The sequence below is a fragment of the Ruditapes philippinarum genome, unplaced genomic scaffold, assembly GCF_026571515.1.
Source record: "Ruditapes philippinarum isolate M1 unplaced genomic scaffold, ASM2657151v2 ctg825_1_1_1_1, whole genome shotgun sequence".
Lineage (NCBI taxonomy): Eukaryota > Metazoa > Mollusca > Bivalvia > Venerida > Veneridae > Ruditapes > Ruditapes philippinarum.
Genome location: NW_026861026.1, coordinates 115,248 through 136,253, shown reverse-complemented (window position 1 = coordinate 136,253; position 21,006 = coordinate 115,248). Strand labels below are relative to the sequence as shown.

General features: G+C 34.3%; 2 protein-coding genes across 2 annotated transcripts; both read left to right on the top strand.

The window, feature by feature from the left end:
* The first annotated feature begins 1,538 nt into the window (after nt 1-1,538).
* On the top strand, nt 1,539-11,747 carry LOC132714287 (uncharacterized). The gene is made up of 5 exons (XM_060697116.1): nt 1,539-1,599; nt 6,331-6,422; nt 8,210-8,451; nt 10,328-10,463; nt 11,653-11,747. The coding sequence occupies exons 2-5, from the start codon at nt 6,365-6,367 to the stop codon at nt 11,745-11,747; spliced, it is 531 nt and encodes a 176-aa protein (XP_060553099.1). The 5' UTR covers nt 1,539-1,599; nt 6,331-6,364.
* A 37-nt stretch (nt 11,748-11,784) lies between these two features.
* On the top strand, nt 11,785-19,970 carry LOC132714286 (uncharacterized). Its single transcript, XM_060697115.1, has 3 exons — nt 11,785-11,966; nt 17,087-17,311; nt 18,050-19,970. Exons 1-3 carry the CDS (start codon nt 11,930-11,932, stop codon nt 18,103-18,105), a joined length of 318 nt encoding a protein of 105 aa, XP_060553098.1. The 5' UTR covers nt 11,785-11,929; the 3' UTR covers nt 18,106-19,970.
* The last annotated feature ends 1,036 nt before the right edge of the window (nt 19,971-21,006 follow it).

Genomic DNA, 21,006 nt, shown 5'->3' with positions numbered 1-21,006 from the left:
CAACTATATCTGTATGTAGTTTCCGAACCAGGTAATGCTCAAATAAAGTCTGAATGGAAAAAAATAAAGTAAAAAAAAAGTTATAATATTATAAAAAAGTATAATTTGCTGGAAACTAAGTTTGTGTTGAAGAAGCATTATTTTTTTGGAAGAACCGAATGAATGTGTTTGTTGAACTTATTATCGGGTCAGATCAGTAATACTGTTCGTGCCGCGGCTCTACCGGCTCAGTTATTCGGACGCTTACACATCTCCCCTAAAGAGTGAACAGTTCTAAACCGTGACATACTCCCCCACTCCCTAGTCCTCGAATTTCACAGAGTTACATGTACATCAAACTCTGAGCTATATCCAGGGACGGTCTCCCGTTGGGCGTCAAATATCACAGCGTGAGAAAAATGTGCAGCCTGACCGGGACTCAAACCCGTGACCCTCATAATGCCGTACCGCGGCTCTTCCGGCTGAGCTATCCGGCCGCTTACACATCTCTCCTAAAGTGTGAACAGTTCTGAACCGTGACATTGGTGTTCACATAAAAATCTGATTTTTCGTCACATATGGGGTCATAGAAATTTGATTACAGATGTATATACAATCAGAGCGCTTTATAAAATATCTGATATCACTAATTTAGCGTCATCACTTATTTCACGGTAATTAATGGCATATTTCTATGTCACTAGTCAGGGTCTTTCAAATAGACCCTGCACTAGTGTTAAAATTGGTAAAGTTTATATATTTGAGTCATGCACGTAAACAACAAAATTTGTGGACAGTATCTACATGTACATCTCTGAAAATATTTTAAATCTGTAGATTTTTACGTAAACGGAACAACATTTTACTCATTTCTGCAAAAAGCCACAGTAGTCCAGTATAGTTGTACATATGTCTGAAACAATCATCATTTTCTAAATGTTCTTGTTTGTTGAAAAAAATAATTTTGTATAGTTTTAATATTCAAAATTGAGCATATAACCACGGGTAATATAAATCCGTGATATAACATTTAGTAATTTTAACTGAAACATGAAAAAACTAGCTAGAGTGTAACACCATTTATTGCGATTTGTGTCATGGCTGACCTATGATCTACGTTTTGGCTAGCTTAAGGTCTTCAGCGTACCCGTTTATGTGCTATGACATGCCGCATCAGATGAAAAACAAAAATGTGAAATAGCGGCTTATAAAGTTTTGGAAGCCAGAACTACGTCTTGATTATTATATATTTAAATATGTTTTTGATTGCATACGTTGTTGATTTCTTGTGTCATACAGCAGAAAATACTCAAACGTTGCCACTTATGACAATATTGGCACCGTAAGTTCATTCTTTTGCTTTAAAGAGGAGACAAGTATATAACGAAAATCTTTTATCTTTATTCTTTCAAATGTCGGAATATATCTACCTTTACAGATTTGTAGCCAAAACGTCTTAGATGTTCAAAAAAAAAATCAAGGACCTATATCAAATTTTCCCGAATAAATTACATGTTTTCATCGAAGTACAGGACATTTTGCTTTCTTTGTTACCTCCCCTTAATTGATACACACCATTTGTACAGGTAATTTTAGTTGGTGAAAATAACTTCGGAAAAGGTATTTATCTTGAAATGAAAAATGTAAAATATTAGTGTAACACGAAAATGAACTTTGGCATTTAAAATTTATAACATTTCATCCTATTTTCAGATACATGCATTGTGAACAATAGCCTAATTAATTCGCCGTAAACGGTTTGACCCATTTTACAAACTTTTTTTTCGTACTGTCAAACCGTTTGAAAAAGACATCGGCTCGCCCGTCCAAAATTATCTCAATGTCTCTTTGACAAATCTAATTAGTTGGATTTCTTACACGGTGTTCAATTTAGACTGATTTCCAATTGTGTTCTTAAATTGGCCTAAAAATAAAAGGGGTCATTGGAGACAAAATAGGGGCCCACACTTAATGAACACATACATGCCATATCTCCCACGGGGGACAAAAAAACCCCGATTTTCGACATTGTCTCCCAATCTGGCGCCGTGGGATAGAAATCCCCCGATTTTTAAAAATTCAACCAACAAAAAAATTAAAGCATCATTTTTACTAATAAAAATAATTTAACGATAGACTTAAACAACTTTTAAAACTATACATGCCTGAAGTAATATATCCCCCATTAAACATCAGGGGTCTAACAAATAATTGCATTGTTGGTTACTCCGACACACTTCAGCTGTCAAGGAATAAACAAATCAATGTATGACAATTCTCTTTTGATTAAGTTTTGTCAATCAGTGTCAGTATTGCAGGTGCTTAACCAATGACAGCATCCGATACTGAATGCGTGACATATCAATTGTTGCTGGGACATTATTGTAACCCCACCTTGAGTTTGTTGTCGGCATTGGGTCTTTAAAGTTGATAAGAAGTAGGGAATGATGCAGATAAAAAAAATAATGATCAGGCAATAGAAACTCAAAGAATGACAGCTTATGTTTTGTGAAAATTGTTATATATATACCGAAAATAAATTTTGATTTGATTTTATTTGAGATTAGCAATGTTTGAAACTAGCTTTGTCTCATGGTAACCGACGAACAGTGAGGAGGGATTGAAAGAGGTAAAAATCCATTTCAACCAAATAAATAATACCTGTTTTAACACTCAGAGGGCCAAAATAATTAAGTCCAATTATTATCCAGTAGTCAGTACACTTCAAACAACCTCTACCCAACTCTGCAACACTTACACAGTTCACATGTATACAGGTATCAAGTGACTTAGCGTCTAATCCCTACTGCCAAATATGGTAAGCATGATGCAATTGATGTGTGTTAACAAATTGAGGTGTAAAGTACATAATGACCCACACTTAATGAAGTGAACAACAAATTCAAATCATAAAACATGGATTTAAATAAATTGTATACTGTATATATACAGTGGAGCCTTGCTTATCCGAACCCTTCTAATCCGGAATCCTTTCTTATCCGAACGAAGTGTCCGGTCCCGATTTTATTCGTTCTATTTACAATAGTAAAAAACCTTTCGGATCCGGAACCTGTCTACTCCGAATTCTGGACGATTTTTTCAATTTTTGTTCTTATTTTACTCTAAAATTTACCTCTCGGATCCGAACAGATTTTGCCAAATGTCACACCTTCATTCAAAATAACAAATAATCGCACATCTTGCAGGTGTAAACATACACCAAACTGATGTGTAATTTCACTTGATTAATGGGTGAAACGTTTGATCTGCGAAGGTGTGAAAATTATACTTAGCTTGCTTTCATATCTTCTATAATTGCTTAATTGATTGTTTTTCGTCACTTTCAATAAATATTTTGATATAATGCAATAAAAATATCTTTTGATCCTTTGTAATGGATTCAATGATACGTGATTAAGCAATGAAAATTAATAGAAACTGTCAGTGAATTCGGATAGTCGCTGAATCGGATAAGAGTAAACAACAATTGACAAATGCTGGTACGAATATTTAATTATGTCTCGGCCTCCTGTTAAACATCGTAGGTTAACTTACCCTTGAGGAAATAATATTTTTTTGCTTATTTATTTATTTATTTTCATTTCGTTATTTTTGTATTCACATGTATTAGAATGAACGATAAGAGACTGCAAAAATAAAATATCTCAATTGCAATTTCAAATACATTCTCGTTTTCTTTCCCTAAACTTTTTTGCAAATACATGTAACATGAAAAAACATGTAAAAGAACCTCCTAATTCGGAAACCTTTCTAATCCGGGAACCTTTCTAATCCGAACTTTTCTTCTGGTCCGGACGAGTTCGGATTAGACAGGTTCCACTGTATATACCTTTTAAATCTCTAGGTAGATTTTTTTTCCACATTAACTGTTTAATGAAGAAATAAAAAAACAAAACTGTTTTATTTACCATACATGTACACTATCAGGAAACAATATTTTATGCTTTAAACAGTTGATCTAAATTAAAAAAGTTTTTTTAAACTGTTGATCTAAATTAAAAAAGTTTTAGTAAATAATCGGGAAAAAATATTTGCAGTTTAATACATGTTCAAATAGAATTTCCTATCTGGAGATATTAGAATGGAAGTCATGGTGTTATGACAGATGCCTTTTTAGATTCATACTTATGGAGCATTTGTAGCAAGATACCATCTCAGTAAGTGTACATTTTAAGGAGAATTGCTGCTCCACATGGTTTTGATTAGAACTCTTACTTCATTCAGTTCTGAATTCAAAGTCCTTGACTTCTGTTTTATAAACCTTAGTGACAGCCCTGATAATGATATATTGCATTAAATTATTGAAAAACATCAAAATACAAATAAATACATACATGTAACTAAACAATGTAGATAAAGATTGGGCTGAAATTTCTGTGGAAAAAAAGCTGTTTCAACATTATTTAACTCTTCCCAGTCCATGTTTCTTGTCCAAGGACAAATGTTTAATACATGTAGCAGCATTATTAAATATTCTAGGAACGAATTAACTACGGGTAATGTCAGCAGTCTGAAATGTTTCGTAAAAAAACTGTCATGTGCTTTAATGAAAATATTTTCTTATGTTATTACTCTGCAGTTTTCCTTTTTATATGCCCGAAAGGGCATATTATGTTATACCCCCTGGCGTCCGTCTGTCTGTCCGTCCGTCCGTTAGCAATTTGGTTTCCGGAGCATAACTTAAGTTTCATTTGGCCCACAATGTTCAAACTTCATAGGATGATTGTCCATATTGGGTAGAAGACCCCTATTGATTTTGGGGTCAAAAGGTCAAAGGTCAAGGTCACTATGACCTTAAAACTGAAAACAGTTTCCGGAGCATAACTTAAGTTCCATTTGACCCACAATGTTCAAACTTCATAGGATGATTGTCCATATAAGGTAGAAGACCCCTATTGATTTTGGGGTCACAAGGTCAAAGGTCAAGGTCGCTATTACATTGATACTGAAAACAGTTTCCGGAGCATAACTTAAGTTCCATTTGGCCCACAATGTTCAAACTTCATAGGATGATTGTCCATAGTGGGTAGAAGACCCCTATTGATTTTGGGGTCAAAAGGTCAAAGTTCAAGGTCACTATGACCTTAAAACTGAAAACAGGTTCCGGAGCATAACTTAAGTTCCATTCGACCCACAATGTTCAAACTTCATAGGATGATTGTCCATATTGGGTAGAAGACCCCTATTGATTTTGGGGTTACAAGGTCAAAGGTCAAGGTCACTATTACCTTGATACTGAAAACAGTTTCCGGAGCATAACTTAAGTTCCAATTGACCCACAATGTTCAAACTTCATAGGATGATTGTCCATATTGGGTAGAAGACCCCTATTGATTTTGGGGTCACAAGGTCAAAGGTCAAGGTCACTATTACCTTGATACTGGAAACAGTTTCCCATACTGGAAACAGTTTCCGGAGCATAACTTAAGTTCCATTTGGCCCACAGTGTTCAAACTTCATAGGATGATTGTCCATATTAGGTAGAAGACCCCTATTGATTTTGGGGTCAAAAGGTCATGGGTCAAGGTCACTATATCCTTTAAACTGAACATAGTTTCCGGAGCATAACTTAAGTTCCATTTGGCCCACAATATTCAAGCTTCATAGGATGATTGTCCATATTGGGCAAAAGACCCCCTATTGATTTTGGGGTCACTAGGTCAAAGGTCAAGGTCACAATTACCTTAAAACCAAAAACAGTTTCCGGAGCATAACGTAAGTTCCATTTGGCCCACAATATTCAAACTTCATAGGATGATTGTCCATATAAGGTAGAAGACCCCTATTGATTTTGGGGTCACAAGGTCAAAGGTCAAAGTCACTTTTACCTTAATACTGAAAACAGTTTCTAGAGCATAATTAAAGTTCCAATTGGCCCACAATATTCAAACTTCTTAGGATGATTGTCCATATAAGGTAGAAGACCCCTATTGATTTAGGGGTCACAAGGTCAAAGGTTAAGGTCATTATTAATAACTTAAGTATTAATCAACCTACAGCTGTAAAATTTTATAGGATGAACAGCGAATTCCCATGTCTTACAAATGCTTCATCCTTACTAAAAAAAAAAAACACTTTCGGGCATATAATGCTCCGCCTAGCGGTGCTCTTGTTTGAAAATATTTTCTTATGTAATTACACTGCAGTTTTCCTTTTTTCTTAATGTTATGTTCTATAGTATTTCTATTTTCATCAATTTTGAATAATGCAATTTCCATTGTAACTTTGTTGTATAAATTTTCTTCTTAAGTTCTAGGGAATATATGTATATTTAATGTTTCAGATTTTAGGTTTATCAATATCACTGTAACCCTATTCTTCTGGTTGCAGTTGTTTCACTGATGCTGTAAATGCAAAGAAGAACATGGGAAAATGGATTTCTTTTTTAGTGCTAGCTGGAAACATGTTAGTGTTAGCCTCTGGTAAGTCTATTTGTATGTAGTCTGCTTGTAAACAAAGATATAAAAATTGTAGTCTGCCTGTAAACAATAGGACAAGGCACCTTTTAATTGTGAAAATAAGCATCACAATGCCATTAATTTTTGTTCTATATGTAAGTACTGTTTAAATAAAAACAGTTTGTATTGAAATCATTTCATGGAAAATTCCCTTTTTGATGACAAACTCCTAATAAGTGAACCTTTAACCTACTTAATTTGCATAATGGATCTGCCCTGCTACAAGTTTAGAACTGACCATACACAATTTAAGGGATTTCAATATAAAAATACATAAAGCTGCCAATAGTATAGACTCCAATCTGACTACATGCACAGTTGGCCAAGTATTATGAATGGTAAAATGAAATTGTTTCCATAATCATACGGTCATTATGAACATAGAGTATCTTACATCATTAAATTGAATAAATTGTTTTGTATTGTTCCATATCAAGTATCATGCTGCTATTTTAAATAAGGATATTGACTTTTTAGCAGTGAGTACCTACACATGCTATTTGCTGTGAAAGAAATATAACATATTTCATTCAAACACTCTTATTTTTCCATATACAAACAGTAATAGACGGCAGATATTCTTAACTTTATTGGAAATCCTATAATGACAATTCTTATTTGTTCATACATAGTTTTATAGTTCCATTTTGAAAAAATTAATGCAATTCTATTTAATTTATTTGTAATATTATAAATAGTACAATATGCCTATTTTATTTGTGAAATAAAGACAAATTAAAGTAGTTTGCTTTGCTCAGTATGTATAATGATAGGTAAATAGTAAATTGAGACCAGTTTAAAGTGTAGGCAGCACTTGCCCCTCACCGCTGTGGGTTCGAATCCCGACAGGAACTTTGGATTCTTTCATGTGAGGAAGCTATCCAGCTAGCTTACGGAACGTAGGTGGTTCTACTCAGGTGCCCGTTCGTGCCTGAAAAGTTTGTTCAAGTAAAAGCCCTGGGGTCAAAATTGGCCCCGCCCCAGGGGTGTCATTAGTTTTAACTATATGTGTATAGTAAAAACTTAAAAAATCTTCTTTTAAAAAAACCCAATGAGCTAGAGCTTAGATGTTTAGCATGAAACATCTTCTTATGGGTGTCTACCAAGTTTGTTCAAATAAAAGCCCTTGGGTTAAAATTGGCCCTGCCAAGGGGGGGGGGGCGGAAGGAGGGGGGTAGATTGTTGATTGTTGTTTTTCATTATATGTGTGTAGTAAAAACTTAACATCGTGAAACATCTTCTAATGGGTATCTTCCAAGTTTGTTCAAATAAAAGCTCTGGGGTTTAAACTGGCCCCGCTCCAGGTGCCTTTATACAGGTGAGCGACCTCAGGGCCATCATGGCCCTCTTGTAAATAGTTTTTAGAATGTTTTCAATATGTCATTTTAGTTGTAACTTTACTTATCACATAAACTGCAGCCAAATAATTTTAGCCATTTAGTAAAAACGATATTACACTAGTGTAATAACACTTTGACGTGACATCATTTGCACTTTATATAAACATATTGTTAAAGCACGCTAATGTTAGTGTTACACTATAGGCACGTCAGTGAAAAATAATTCTTTTTAACAGTTTACCGTTCTTATTTAATATATGTGATAAATAGAATATTATATTCATATTTTTATTGAATGTGTTGAATAAAACAATACTATGCTCGCCTGAGGCTCGCATAATGTGTTTTAATAAATTTAGTATTAAACCTATACTCATTCAATATCATCTATATTTTCTAAATTTGTTACAGCACGGGAAATTAGAGTAACCAGCAGTGCATGTAATGACTACTATGACATGGATGATGTTGGAGAAGATGTCTATTTGGAGTATTCAGGAAATCGGTTGAATAAAGACGAGTGCCATGTTCAATTTCAAAATTTTCGTACATTTGAAAAACAAATATGCGTAAAACCACAGAAAATAAATCTTAGCTGTTCAACAAAGGTGGAATACTTCAGACATTTTATCTCAGAATACCTTGATCCAGCGGTATAGTTTAAGTTTTCAATTTCAATTAATTCGATAATGTTTTTTATTACTGTAATGATTTTAAGCTCAGTTTTCAGGAAGTAAGAATATGAGCTATTGCTACAGTTATGTTGGTGTTGATATTGCAGAATGATGTCATTATCACTATATTTAGCTCAACATTTATCTCAGAAACCTTTAAGGAACACTAAATTGGACTTGACCTTGACTTTGAAATGACCTTGATCTTGAAGGTTTTATAATTGTATTTCCACAGTTTGTTTTACAATTGATGGATATTAATGGCAATTTTTCAATGGATTGTCTTCTATCTTGGACACAACATAAGGAAAAGTCCTTCAAGATGATGTAATGAAACTTGACTTTGACCTTTATTTGACATTGAGGTCAAATATTTTAATGTTGCTAACCTTCAAGGTCAAATTCTTTTGAGTTTGACATGCTATTTATTTATCAATCAATTAATTGATTAATCAATTCATCAATCAATTGTCAATCAAACAATATCACATTGCCACATGACATAAATATCACTTTGCCACATGACATAAATATCACTTTGCCACATGACATAAATATCACATTGCTACATGCATGGCATTTTTTGTCAAAATTGTGAAGGGGCCTGGGCCTGTTCATTTTGTGAAAAAAAGCCCAATATATCATAAAATTGTGAAGAAAAACAAATGACATATTACTTAGCATTTTGCGACATTTTGAAACTGGGAACGGTTGATTATAATTTCTGACCTGTGTAAAATCTACTTCAAGTCGGTACATTAACCTGGTAAACATGCGCAAAAACCATTTAACTTGATTAAACTATTTCTGTGTTATTGCAATTGGCGTAAATCAAGTTTTACCAGAAGGTAAACAATGTATTTCGAAGACAAAGTCCCAACATTTTGTGAAATCTCTCTTGAAATTGTGAATTTTATTCTGCCGCTTTGTGAAAAAAAGTGCAATTTTGAATTATATTGGCCCCTGTTATAGAAGGAAAAAAAGCCCTGACATGACATAAATTATCCCATTGCCACATGACAAAAATATCACATTGCCACATGACATACCTGGTAAATATCACATTGCCACATGACATTAATATCTCATTACTGCATGACTAATTTTTTACTTGGGGACCTTATGCTGCTTTTCATGGAATGGCACTTACGTGTCACATTGAAGGTTCCATAACAACCGCCATATGAACACATCTGCAGATGTTTCACAAATTAAAAATTGTACCAGTTCATTTAAATGTTGAATTCTGCTAAGCCGGTGCTAGGGGGCGTGGACGGTAGTTTGCACTTAACAGTAACGTCCATGAACAGACTCAATCAAACCGAGCCTGCAACATTTTCAATTATGCCGTGTTGGGCTTTCTTTAGGGATTCTTATTGTCTCTATTTTAGTGTTGCTGGGACTAAAACAACTACTTTATTATAAAATTGGCTTCTAAATAATACATAAACAAAAATATCTCAACTTAAGTTATATTGTTTATGTTATAGTGCATGTACTTAAATTTGACATATAACAGCCATCATCAATTATTTTCTGTAAAACAGTGAATATCTGGTTGGCAGCTAAGATTTTTCAGTATATAATATTCATGATAAATTTGAATGCTTTTTATGACACTAGGAAATATTTAACACTGACCCTGTTGTTACATGTAACCAAATGAATTTACCATTGAAACCAGTGCAGGCCAAGATCTATTTTGCCAGTATTTATTATTTTTGAAAAATTTTACTGCAATATTGAATGGTTTTGTACAGATTGAAAAGATGGCCAAGTCCATTTAAGATGTACTTGAGACAAGGTTTTTTGCCAATTCTTTTATATATTTACATACTGTGAATGTATCTTTCAGAAGCAATTTACGTGTGGTCAAGCATCATTTGATGAATGGTGTGGGCCAACACGTACCAACAGGTTATATATAGTATTCAGGACTTCAAGTTCAAGTTCTTCAGACAATATCAGACTGCATATATATTTAAAATATTGTGAGTATGACTTACTTATCAAAAGCCGAGCCTTCAAAAAAAAAAAAAAAAACAACCCAAAACGTGGATTTGGCTGTGTTTTGTGACCATTAGTTCACACAAATTTATTTAAGTTCAATTGTGTTGGAAGCCACAAACTTGCTCAAGGGAACAACGGCTTGCCCCTAACAGGGTTTGAACCCCAGTCTTCAAAACCCTTTTAATTTTCCTAGTTGCCCTTTTAACCACCCCATACCATTAACCCGGGAACATGTTCACGTCCAAAAGCTTCAAAAATAGTCAAAAAATTTCCTATTTAAGATTAACAAAATGCATAGAATTTGAATTTCCCTTTGATTGCGCAAAAAATTTGCTTTTGGAAAAGTACTTATTCATTACCATTTTGTTTTTTAAACCCCCTTTTGGGCACAAATTTATTTAAATTAAAGACCTTTTCTAACAGTTTAAAATTAAATTACAAGTACCTAAATAATAAATTTGTTTTTTAAATTTTTTGGAAACCCTTCCCCCATGAGCATATTGTAAAAAAGGGGGCCCGTTTTAACTAAAAAGCCCCTTTTACAAGTTCAAATGCTTTTAAAAACTATAAAAATCCCTTTAATACTAATAAAAGGGGCAAAATTTTTAGGGCCCATTCCCTTTTGAAAACGACAGGCATGTTTAGTTTTAAAATTTTCCCTGTTACCATGGCAACGAGGGGAAATCTTCAAAATTGCCAAAAATCGCTATTTTGCCTCGATTTTTTCCATCAAAATTTATTTCAAAGTGCTGCAACTTCTCAAGGGATTGAGATAGAGTCAAAGGCTTTTCAGCGTTGGTAACACGTTATATTATGATCGACCTGGGGTCATTTTTAGCCTCTCACAAGTCCAAAATTTTCTTGGCAATGAGGAGGACTCCGCCCCCCTTCAAACCCCCCTAACAGAAGGGGGCACAACATTTTAGCAACATTTTCTCAAACGAAAACATGTGTTTGGGGCCCAAATAGGACATTGTTTCACTATTTGAGGCCTTAAAAAAGGGGGGGGGGGGTCGAAAGTGCGTTGTTTCACGTATATATGAGGTAAAGGGTTAAAACAAAATTTATCTGCTTTTTATTTTTGTTTTTTCCAGTACCGGGAATTTTAAAGAATTTTAAAAATTTTAAATATTTGGGGGGGCTTTTAAAAAATACTTTTATTTTTTCCAGTACCGGGGAAGTTTTTAAAAAAAATTTTTTGTTTTTCATTTCCCCGGAAACTAATGGGAAAATTTAAAAATATTTTTATTATGCCCAGTACCTAAAACTCCTAAGTATTTTTTGTTTTTTCCAGTAACCGGGGAAGCCTGATACATATGACTCAGATTACAGTTCAAGCAGTTCCACAGGTCTTCTTGTTGGATTAGTAGTGGGTGGAGTTGTGTTTCTGATCATTATTACAGGATTAATAATAGCATGTAAAGTAGCACAACAAAGAAGACTGGCAATGCCACAAACACCATATGTGGTTCAAACTACTGCTGGTATGACTTATAAAATTGGTTTTGTATACAATTTTTATTTGGTTTGATAAAATTGATGTAAGGACAGTTTTTAACCAGGTTTTCAAACGAAATTGTGTCCGCTCTGTAACTCTTCAACCCTTTGAAGAATTTTGATGAAACTTCAGACAAATGTTTACCACATCAAGATGACGTGCAGAACGCATGTTCCGCATGGCTGGCTCCAAGGTCAAGGTCACAGTGACATTAACATTGAAAATCCTGTCCGCTCTGTAACTCTTCAACCCTTTGAAGAATTTTGATGAAACTTCAGACAAATGTTTACCACATCAAGATGACGTGCAGAACGCATGTTCCGCATGGCTGGCTCCAAGGTCAAGGTCACAGTGACGTTAACATTGAAAATCCTGTCCGCTCTGTAACTCTTCAACCCTTTGAAGAATTTTGATGAAACTTCAGACAAATGTTTACCACATCAAGATGACGTGCAGAACGCATGTTCCGCATGGCTGGCTCCAAGGTCAAGGTCACAGTGACATTAACATTGAAAATCCTGTCCGCTCTGTAACGTTAACATTGAAAATCCTGTCCGCTCTGTAACTCTTCAACCCTTTGAAGAATTTTGATGAAACTTCAGACAAATGTTTACCACATCAAGATGACGTGCAGAACGCATGTTCCGCATGGCTGGCTCCAAGGTCAAGGTCACAGTGACATTAACATTGAAAATCCTGTCCGCTCTGTAACTCTTCAACCCTTTGAAGAATTTTGATGAAACTTCAGACAAATGTTTACCACATCAAGATGACGTGCAGAACGCATGTTCCGCATGGCTGGCTCCAAGGTCAAGGTCACAGTGACATTAACATTGAAAATCCTGTCCGCTCTGTAACTCTTCAACCCTTTGAAGAATTTTGATGAAACTTCAGACAAATGTTTACCACATCAAGATGACGTGCAGAACGCATGTTCCGCATGGCTGGCTCCAAGGTCAAGGTCACAGTGACATTAACATTGAAAATCCTGTTTACATGATTTTAACTTGATTTGGCAGTCAAAGGTCATATCATCTTTGGAGGTAATTTAAAAAAGATATGATATATTATTTCATGTCTACTTTGTAACTTGTTTTTCATTATACAGAATTATCAATATAATTATAGTGAACAAATTCTTCTGTGCTGAACTCGTCCTACATTTCTCAACGGATTTTGTTCAAACTTTCACAGAAGCTTTGTCATCAAGCACCCTGGCACATATTGTCGGGGTTTTGTGATTGGATAGTTTTTGACCTAATTATGGCCCTTTGTTTTTTTCCTTATACATAATATTATAGTGAACACTTCTTCAGTGGCAATTCCTCCTACATTATTCATGTTTTACATTGCACATAGTTACATTGTTTGTTGCTTGTATTTGTATTTCAAATACAACATATTTATCTACAATGGTGATAATTGAAAACCTGGTTTCATGGCATTGCCATGTTTCTTGTTCTATTTATTCAATTTGGTTTTATTATACCCCCAAAAACAAAGTTTGGGGGGGTATATAGGAGTCACCCGGTGGTCGGTTGGTCGGTCGGTCAGGCGGTCGGTCGGTCGGTCCAGACGTCCGTTGCATTTTCCTTGTCCGGACCATAACTTGAAGACTAATGGTTGGAATTCAATATAACTACATACAATGGTCAAGCACATTGAGAGGAAGTGCAGTGCACAAAAACCATAACTCTATCTTGACTAATTACAGAGTTATTGCCCTTTGTTACTTTTCCTTGTCCGGGGCATAACTTGAAAACTACTGGTTGGAATTCAAAACAACTTCATACAATTGTCAAACACAATAAGGGGAAGTGCAGTGCACAAGAACCATACCTCTGTCTAAAGTAATTACAGAGTTATTGCCCTTTGTTACTTTTCCATTGCTTTCTTTTGTCCGGACCATAACTTGAAGACTAATGGTTGGAATTCAATATAACTACATACAATGGTCGAGCACATTGAGAGGAAGTGCAGTGCACAAGAACCATAACTCTATCTTGACTAATTACAGAGTTACTGCCCTTTGTTACTTTTCTTTGTCCGGGGCATAACTTGAACACTACTGGTTGGAATTCAAAACAACTTCATACAATTGTCAAACACAATAAGGGGAAGTGCAGTGCACAAGAACCATAACTCTATCTAAAGTAATTACAGAGTTATTGCCCTTTGTTACTTTTCCATTGCTTTCTTTTGTCCCGACCATAACTTGAAGACTAATGGTTTGAATTCAATATAACTACATACAATGGTCAAGCACATTGAGAGGAAGTGCAGTGCACAAGAACCATAACTCTATCTTGACTAATTACAGAGTTATTGCCCTTTGTTACTTTTCCTTGTCCGGGGCATAACTTGAAAATTACTGGTTGGAATTCAAAACAACTTCATACAATTGTCAAACACAGTAAGGGGAAGTGCAGTGCATAAGAACCATAACTCTATCTAAAGTAATTACAGAGTTATTGCCCTTTGTTACTTTTTCATTGCTTTCTTTTGTCCGGAGTATAACTTGAAGACTAATGGTTGGAATTCAATATAACTACATACAATGGTCAAGCACATTGAGAGGAAGTGCAGTGCACAAGAACCATAACTCCATCTTGACTAATTACAGAGTTACTGCCCTTTGTTACTTTTCCATTGCTTTTTTTTGTCCGGAGCACAACTTGAAGACTAATGGTTGGAATTCAATATAACTTAATACAATGGTCAAGCACATTGAGAGGAAGTGCAGTGCACAAGAACCATAACTCCATCTTGACAAATTATAGAGTTATTGCCCTTTGTTACTTTTCCTTGTCCAGAGCATAACTTGAAAACTACTGTTTGGAATTCAATACAACTTCATACAGTTGTCAAGGACATTAAAAGGAAGTGCAGTGCATAAGAGCCATAACTCCATTTTGACAAAATACAGAGTTACTGCCCTTTGATACTTTTCCTTGTCTGGAGCATAACTTAAAACGTACTGGTTGAAATTCAAAACAACTTCATACAATGGTCAAGCACAAAAAGAGGAAGTGCAGTGCACAAGAACTATAACTCCATCTTCAGTATTTATAAAGTTATTGCCCTTTTTTCATTTTCTTTGTCTTTCTGGACTTATTACAGAGTAATTCAATAAAACTTCATCAATGGCCAACCACATTGAAAGGAAATGCAATATACAAGAACCACAACTATCTTGAATTGCCCACAACCATAACTCTATATTTCAATTCTTTTACAAGATGTTCTGTTACTAGTAACATCCTCATTTCCGAAGCAGTCTTGTGGGGGTATTAATCACATTTAGTGATAGTTCTAGTTTTGACTAAATTTGGTTTTATCCGAGTGCATGTAAGTTCTTGTGCTGTTGTTTTTTATCAGTAAAACTAGACCAGAAACAAAGTAAATTGTATTGTCCAAGAACCATAACTTTCTTATGTGGTTTTTTCATCATTCCATCTTGCATCCAACATTAATGTTATAATACACTGTAGAGGTCATAGTTTTGATTTGATCTTTAACAAACTTTGTAATTTTATGCTTTTCAGTGGATTACTGATTTATCCTTGAAAATTATATTTGACAGTTTCACAGTGAAAATTATCAAAATGTAATTTCACACTTTTCAATGATGAGACCACTTTTAAAGATTTTCCCCATGAGGTACCTCAAATTTATTATTGTTGACAATTCTGACATTTTCAGAGCTGTTTAGAGAAAAGCAACGCTGAAATTGATAAATAACTGAAATTTCAAAAGTAATAAAAAGAATAAATCTTACTTCAATTCATTCAAATTACCAATCACCAAAATATCCTCTCTAAATTTTTGTTTGATTTTCACAGTCTGAAAAATGCAATTCCTTCCACATGCAAAACTGCCCTTGATGACATTTGGGCATATTTAAGTATTCTACGAGCAAAAACTGCCTTATAACTTTTAAAGCAATGACAGCCATCAGCCCGAAGAATTATTAAACAATCCAGTGTTTGTAAGGCAGCCTTTCAAAAAATTCCATGTTTTACAAGTTCCTAGCTGCTTTTTGAATGTTTACACATCTGTCAACACTTATATATTGTCTGTTACAATCCTCAAATAAGTTTTCTTTCTTCTTAAAGGATGAATGACTAACAAATCCATTTGATATCCCTCTGAATCAAACACAATTATTTTCTTCCCGTGAAATACACAACTTTTAGAAATGGCGGCCGCTTACATTTCTTAGAGCCAGGTCTAATATAAATTCCCCGTTAAGTTACAGAAATAAGGACCAATAGTTTGACTCTTTCTCCTACTCGAATTGTTTGTTTGTTTTATTAAAACAAGCGAGCACTCATATTATTTAAATAAAATGAATAATATCATGGCAATTTTATGTTGATTGTCGAACTTATTTTTCAGCCCAAAACTTCTTGTATTTTATGAGAAATTCGACTCAATTTGAGGCTACCAGTTGGGAAAACAGATTTTGATATTAAAGTCAATATTAAGGAAATTTTGTTTTAACTTGTTTTTTAAGCATAGAATAAAAAGAAAATTTGTTTGTTTGTGTGTAAGATGAAATTTTATTTCACTGAGTGGGCTTTAAAAACAGTATTCTCATGAGTGGCGTAACCCACTTGATGAAATAAAATTTCATCTTACACACAAACAAACAAATATCCCCTATATATATCTATTAGTGTGGTCCCTCGGCAGAGTCATTTTGGTTTAAAAAATTAGGTCACCAGGTCCTATCAAATAATAAATTGGTTTAGAACAAATCAAACTTCGGCAATTGGAATGTAGTGGCCATTATGGCCCTATTGTGTATAGTAGCTTACAGCAATTTGTAGCATTTTCTAAATTTTCCTACATTGATGTAGTCAGGATATCTTGAACAATCAGTGAGGCTTGTAAAGATCTTTATGGTAACTGTCTGATTTAATTATATTAATCGCTTGATTAAAATAAAACAAACAAAATAACAGCATTTTAAAGTAAAATCTGGTCCACTTCAAATTTAACAAGCATATGTATGGGGAAAAATTGAAAAGCAAAAAAAAACACAAAAAAACTGTTTTTTAATCCTTTTGTTCTACATAGAGGATTTTTTTTATTTTTCAACAGTTAGTTCAAACCAACCAGGTTATCATTCAGCATCACAGCCAAGCTACCAACCTCCTCCACAAGCTCCATTCCAGCCAGGAATGCAGGGTAGTTACCAACTTCATCCAATGCAGAGTGCTTACCCAGCAAACACACAGCAGAGTTACAATATGGGGACTAGCTACCAACCTGTTCCACAAGCAGAGCATGGACGACATAGTCCTGCTAACTTTCCTCAACCCACAGGTGAAAGAATTTACATGTACATGTATATGATGATAAAAAAAGCCTTGTTACTATACTGTATTAACCACCAAAGGTATTCATCTAAAGTCTTCCGAATCATAATCGTATGGCACTGTCCAAGAACCAATGATTTAAGCTTTACTGGGGTGAATGTTAAGAATTTTGTGTCACCACAACTACCTAGGTATTCTCTATAAATGTCACACTATTGTCTTCAGGATAATTGAATGTCCATGCCCAAGACCTATAACACGTCAGACTAGAAATCTAAGGATTGTTGACCACACAGGTTCAACCCCTGTCAGGGGCAAGCCATTATTTCTTTGAGCAAGAAACTTTACATTCATTGCTGGTTGGTTCCAGGAACAGATTCAAGAGTATTTCAATAAGCTAATAGCTTCCAACACAATCAAACTAAAATAAATTTGTATAAACTAAGACCTATAACTCTAGCATAGATTTAGACTGAAGGACATTGTATGATTCCTGAACTATATTGGTCAATGTTCACTTGTAACAGCTACTGAAAGTCATATTAAATTCTTCCTATTGCCTATTTTAAAAGCTTTAAAGACTATTCATAGTTTTATATATACATGTATATAATTACATGTACATTTTGTAATAAAATGATTTTTTAGTACTTGAAATCTGACACCTTCATCACAATATAATAGAGCTGTTTAGACCACTTACCAACTGGTTGATTTATTGATTGATTTTATTTTATAATTTCAGCACCGCCAGTTGGCAATACAGAACCACCACCATCTTATGACAGTGTTACGAAGTAGCCTGCTTTCTTTGTCTTAAACCTGCTGAAACAGAAAACAAATTAACCGTAACAACCAGTTCATAGCTAGACCAGCTTGCACATCCATTTAGCCTTCCCAGGTTCCTTACTATTGGCTGATTAACTTTTAAAGTTTTCATATTGATATTCCCAAAATTGATAATGAACAGTTACAAAAATTGAGGACTGACAAGTTCATCACAGAAATATGAAAAAAAGATATAATGAAGTAAAATGGTGTACCAGAACATTTTACCTTATTTGTGTAGTATATTATTAAGATAACCATATATTACTGAAAGGTTGTTGCTTTGTATGTCTTTTGTTAAAGATCCTGTTACTCAATTTTTTATGGTTTTATTTCATAAATATAATATCAATAATGTAAGTTTCAAAAAACATTATTTATAAGATACTGAATTAACATTTCATGTAAATATAGGGAGGTAATTAGAAATTTATTTTCGATAAAGTCTAAGCCAAATTTTTCAATAAGAAATGTAACATATATTTAAATGATTCGAATACATGTACTTATAATGCGTGTTAACATTTGCAGTACATATTTAACATATTCTTGGATGTTTGGAAATTGATTTTAAAGTATAATTATATACAGTTGACTCTCGGTAACTCGAAATCCAAGGGACTGGGCATTTTACTTCGAGAGAAACGGAATTCGAGTAAGATGGATCTGTCGCCATTACGTTGACATTCGTACATGTATATACATGTGCCTGATGTACAAAGAAGTAGGTTTATTGTTGTTGATAGCGGCAATGCTACAATATTTAACCGTTGAAATGACGGTAAATCACTTTCAACTACAAATTATGAACAAAAATATATAATTTAATGCATGTATATTAATAGTGAAACATAAACACAAACATTCGTAGCAATGACATAAATGCAAGTTTGTCAGTATTCGTCAGTAAAGCCCATGTTTATAATAAACACTCATGACAAATCATTACAATAAAAGCACAATAACACTTTTATATTAACAACAATTTATCTTATATTTGAAGTGAATTGATCAAATTAATGTATGCAATATGACGGAACATTAATTATACAGATGCCATTTACGTTGATAACACACATCAATACCTAGGCTGTTTTTTTACTAACACCAGTCCTGTCAGACTGGCACGAGTCTTAATTTTGTTATCTAACTGTGAAAACCAATTCAGTCTTGAAACCGATTAAAGCCACTTTTGCGACGTGCTAATAATACATGATGACCGGCAATTAAAATTTCTATGGAACGTGTGAATCACAAGGAGAACATCTCACCTTGATGTTGCCGACCTTTGATCAGTCGGCTGTTTTCATAATTCGACTAATTGAGATGAAAATATGTTGGACTTTAATTGACGGGACCAAATTTTCTTTTCGACTAAACAGGAGTCTCGGTAAGTCAAAATTTGACCTAAGCGGAGTTAAAATACAAAGATAAAGAAGGAAATTTGACGGGACTTTAGAAATACTTCGACTTACGCGGAATTTTGAGTAAAGCGATTTTGACTTATTGAGAGTCAACTGTACATATATAAAATTTTACTTAAGTATTTGTACATCAGTAACTACAACATACAGGATCTTTAAAGATGATATGTTTTTCTAAGGCAATATCTTTCAGTCCAGAGTTTATGATGGCCCTTAAAGGAATTACACTGAGATCAAAAAACCTAAAAATATACAATTTTAATTCTTTCATATTAGCTGGGGCACTTTAAACAAAAATATATGCAAAAGATAATGAACAAATATAATCAGGAATATTTTAAAATTTGTATTTTTTTTTGTGTTATACTTAGCCTGATTTGAGTGAAAAGGGTTTAACCTTTTACCCCATGAGCATATTGCGAAAAATGGCCGTTTTCATTGAAAAGCCTCCTGTAACAAGTTCAAACTTCTTTGAAACTATGAAAAATGCTTCAATACTGATGAAACTTGGCACAAATGTTGACTACACCATAGCCTCTGTAACAGCATGCTCAATCGTAAATTTCCTGTTACCATGGCAATGGGGGAACATCTCAAAATTGCCAAAAATCACTATTTTGCATTGTTTTTTTCCATCAAAACTGATTTCAAAGTGCTGCAACTTCTCAATGAATTGAGATAGAGTAAAAGGCTTTTCAGCGTCGGTTACTAGTTACCCTAAGATCCACCTGAGGCCATTTTAAGCCTGTCACATGTCCAAAATTTTCTTAGCGATGAGGGGAACTCCGCATCCCTTCAAACCCCCCACATCCCCCTTCTGGCAACCCCCTGATGTAACATTTGGATGGGGGACGGCGCCGAAAAGTGGTCACTTTTTTGAACAACATTTCTCAAACGAAAACCAGTGTTTGGGGCCTAAATAGGGCAATTTTTCACTGTTTGAGGCCTCAGATGGGGAGGGGGTAAAAAGCCGTCGAAACTCGCTTATATAAGGGAAAAGGTTAAACTCTTTTCAAGTTTGCTTCATTTTTCACAATTAGATTACTAGCAATTATTCTAGAAGAACGGAATGAGCTAATGGTCTGAGATTTTGCACACAAGTTACTGGCCTTAACCTCTTAATCAAATGGAAGATTAATCATGAAATTTTATTTTCTGTCCAGTCATTACAAAAAACCTCAGTGGAGTCCCTTTTAGGAATGTATTTTAAGGATTTATTGAATTTTAACTTAATCTAGGAATTACATTTTTGCGTATGAATACTGAGTAGAGTGTTGCCCCTGACATATCTGTAAAGCTGAATTTGTTATCACTTGTTTTGCATTTATTTCATTCCTGGCATGAGTTAATGTGTGCTAATATTTGTATTCAGCAAGATATATTGTTCTTTAAAATTGTTTTAATCTTGTAATAGAGATCATAGTAAGTTTCATGTAGCAATGGGAACAAA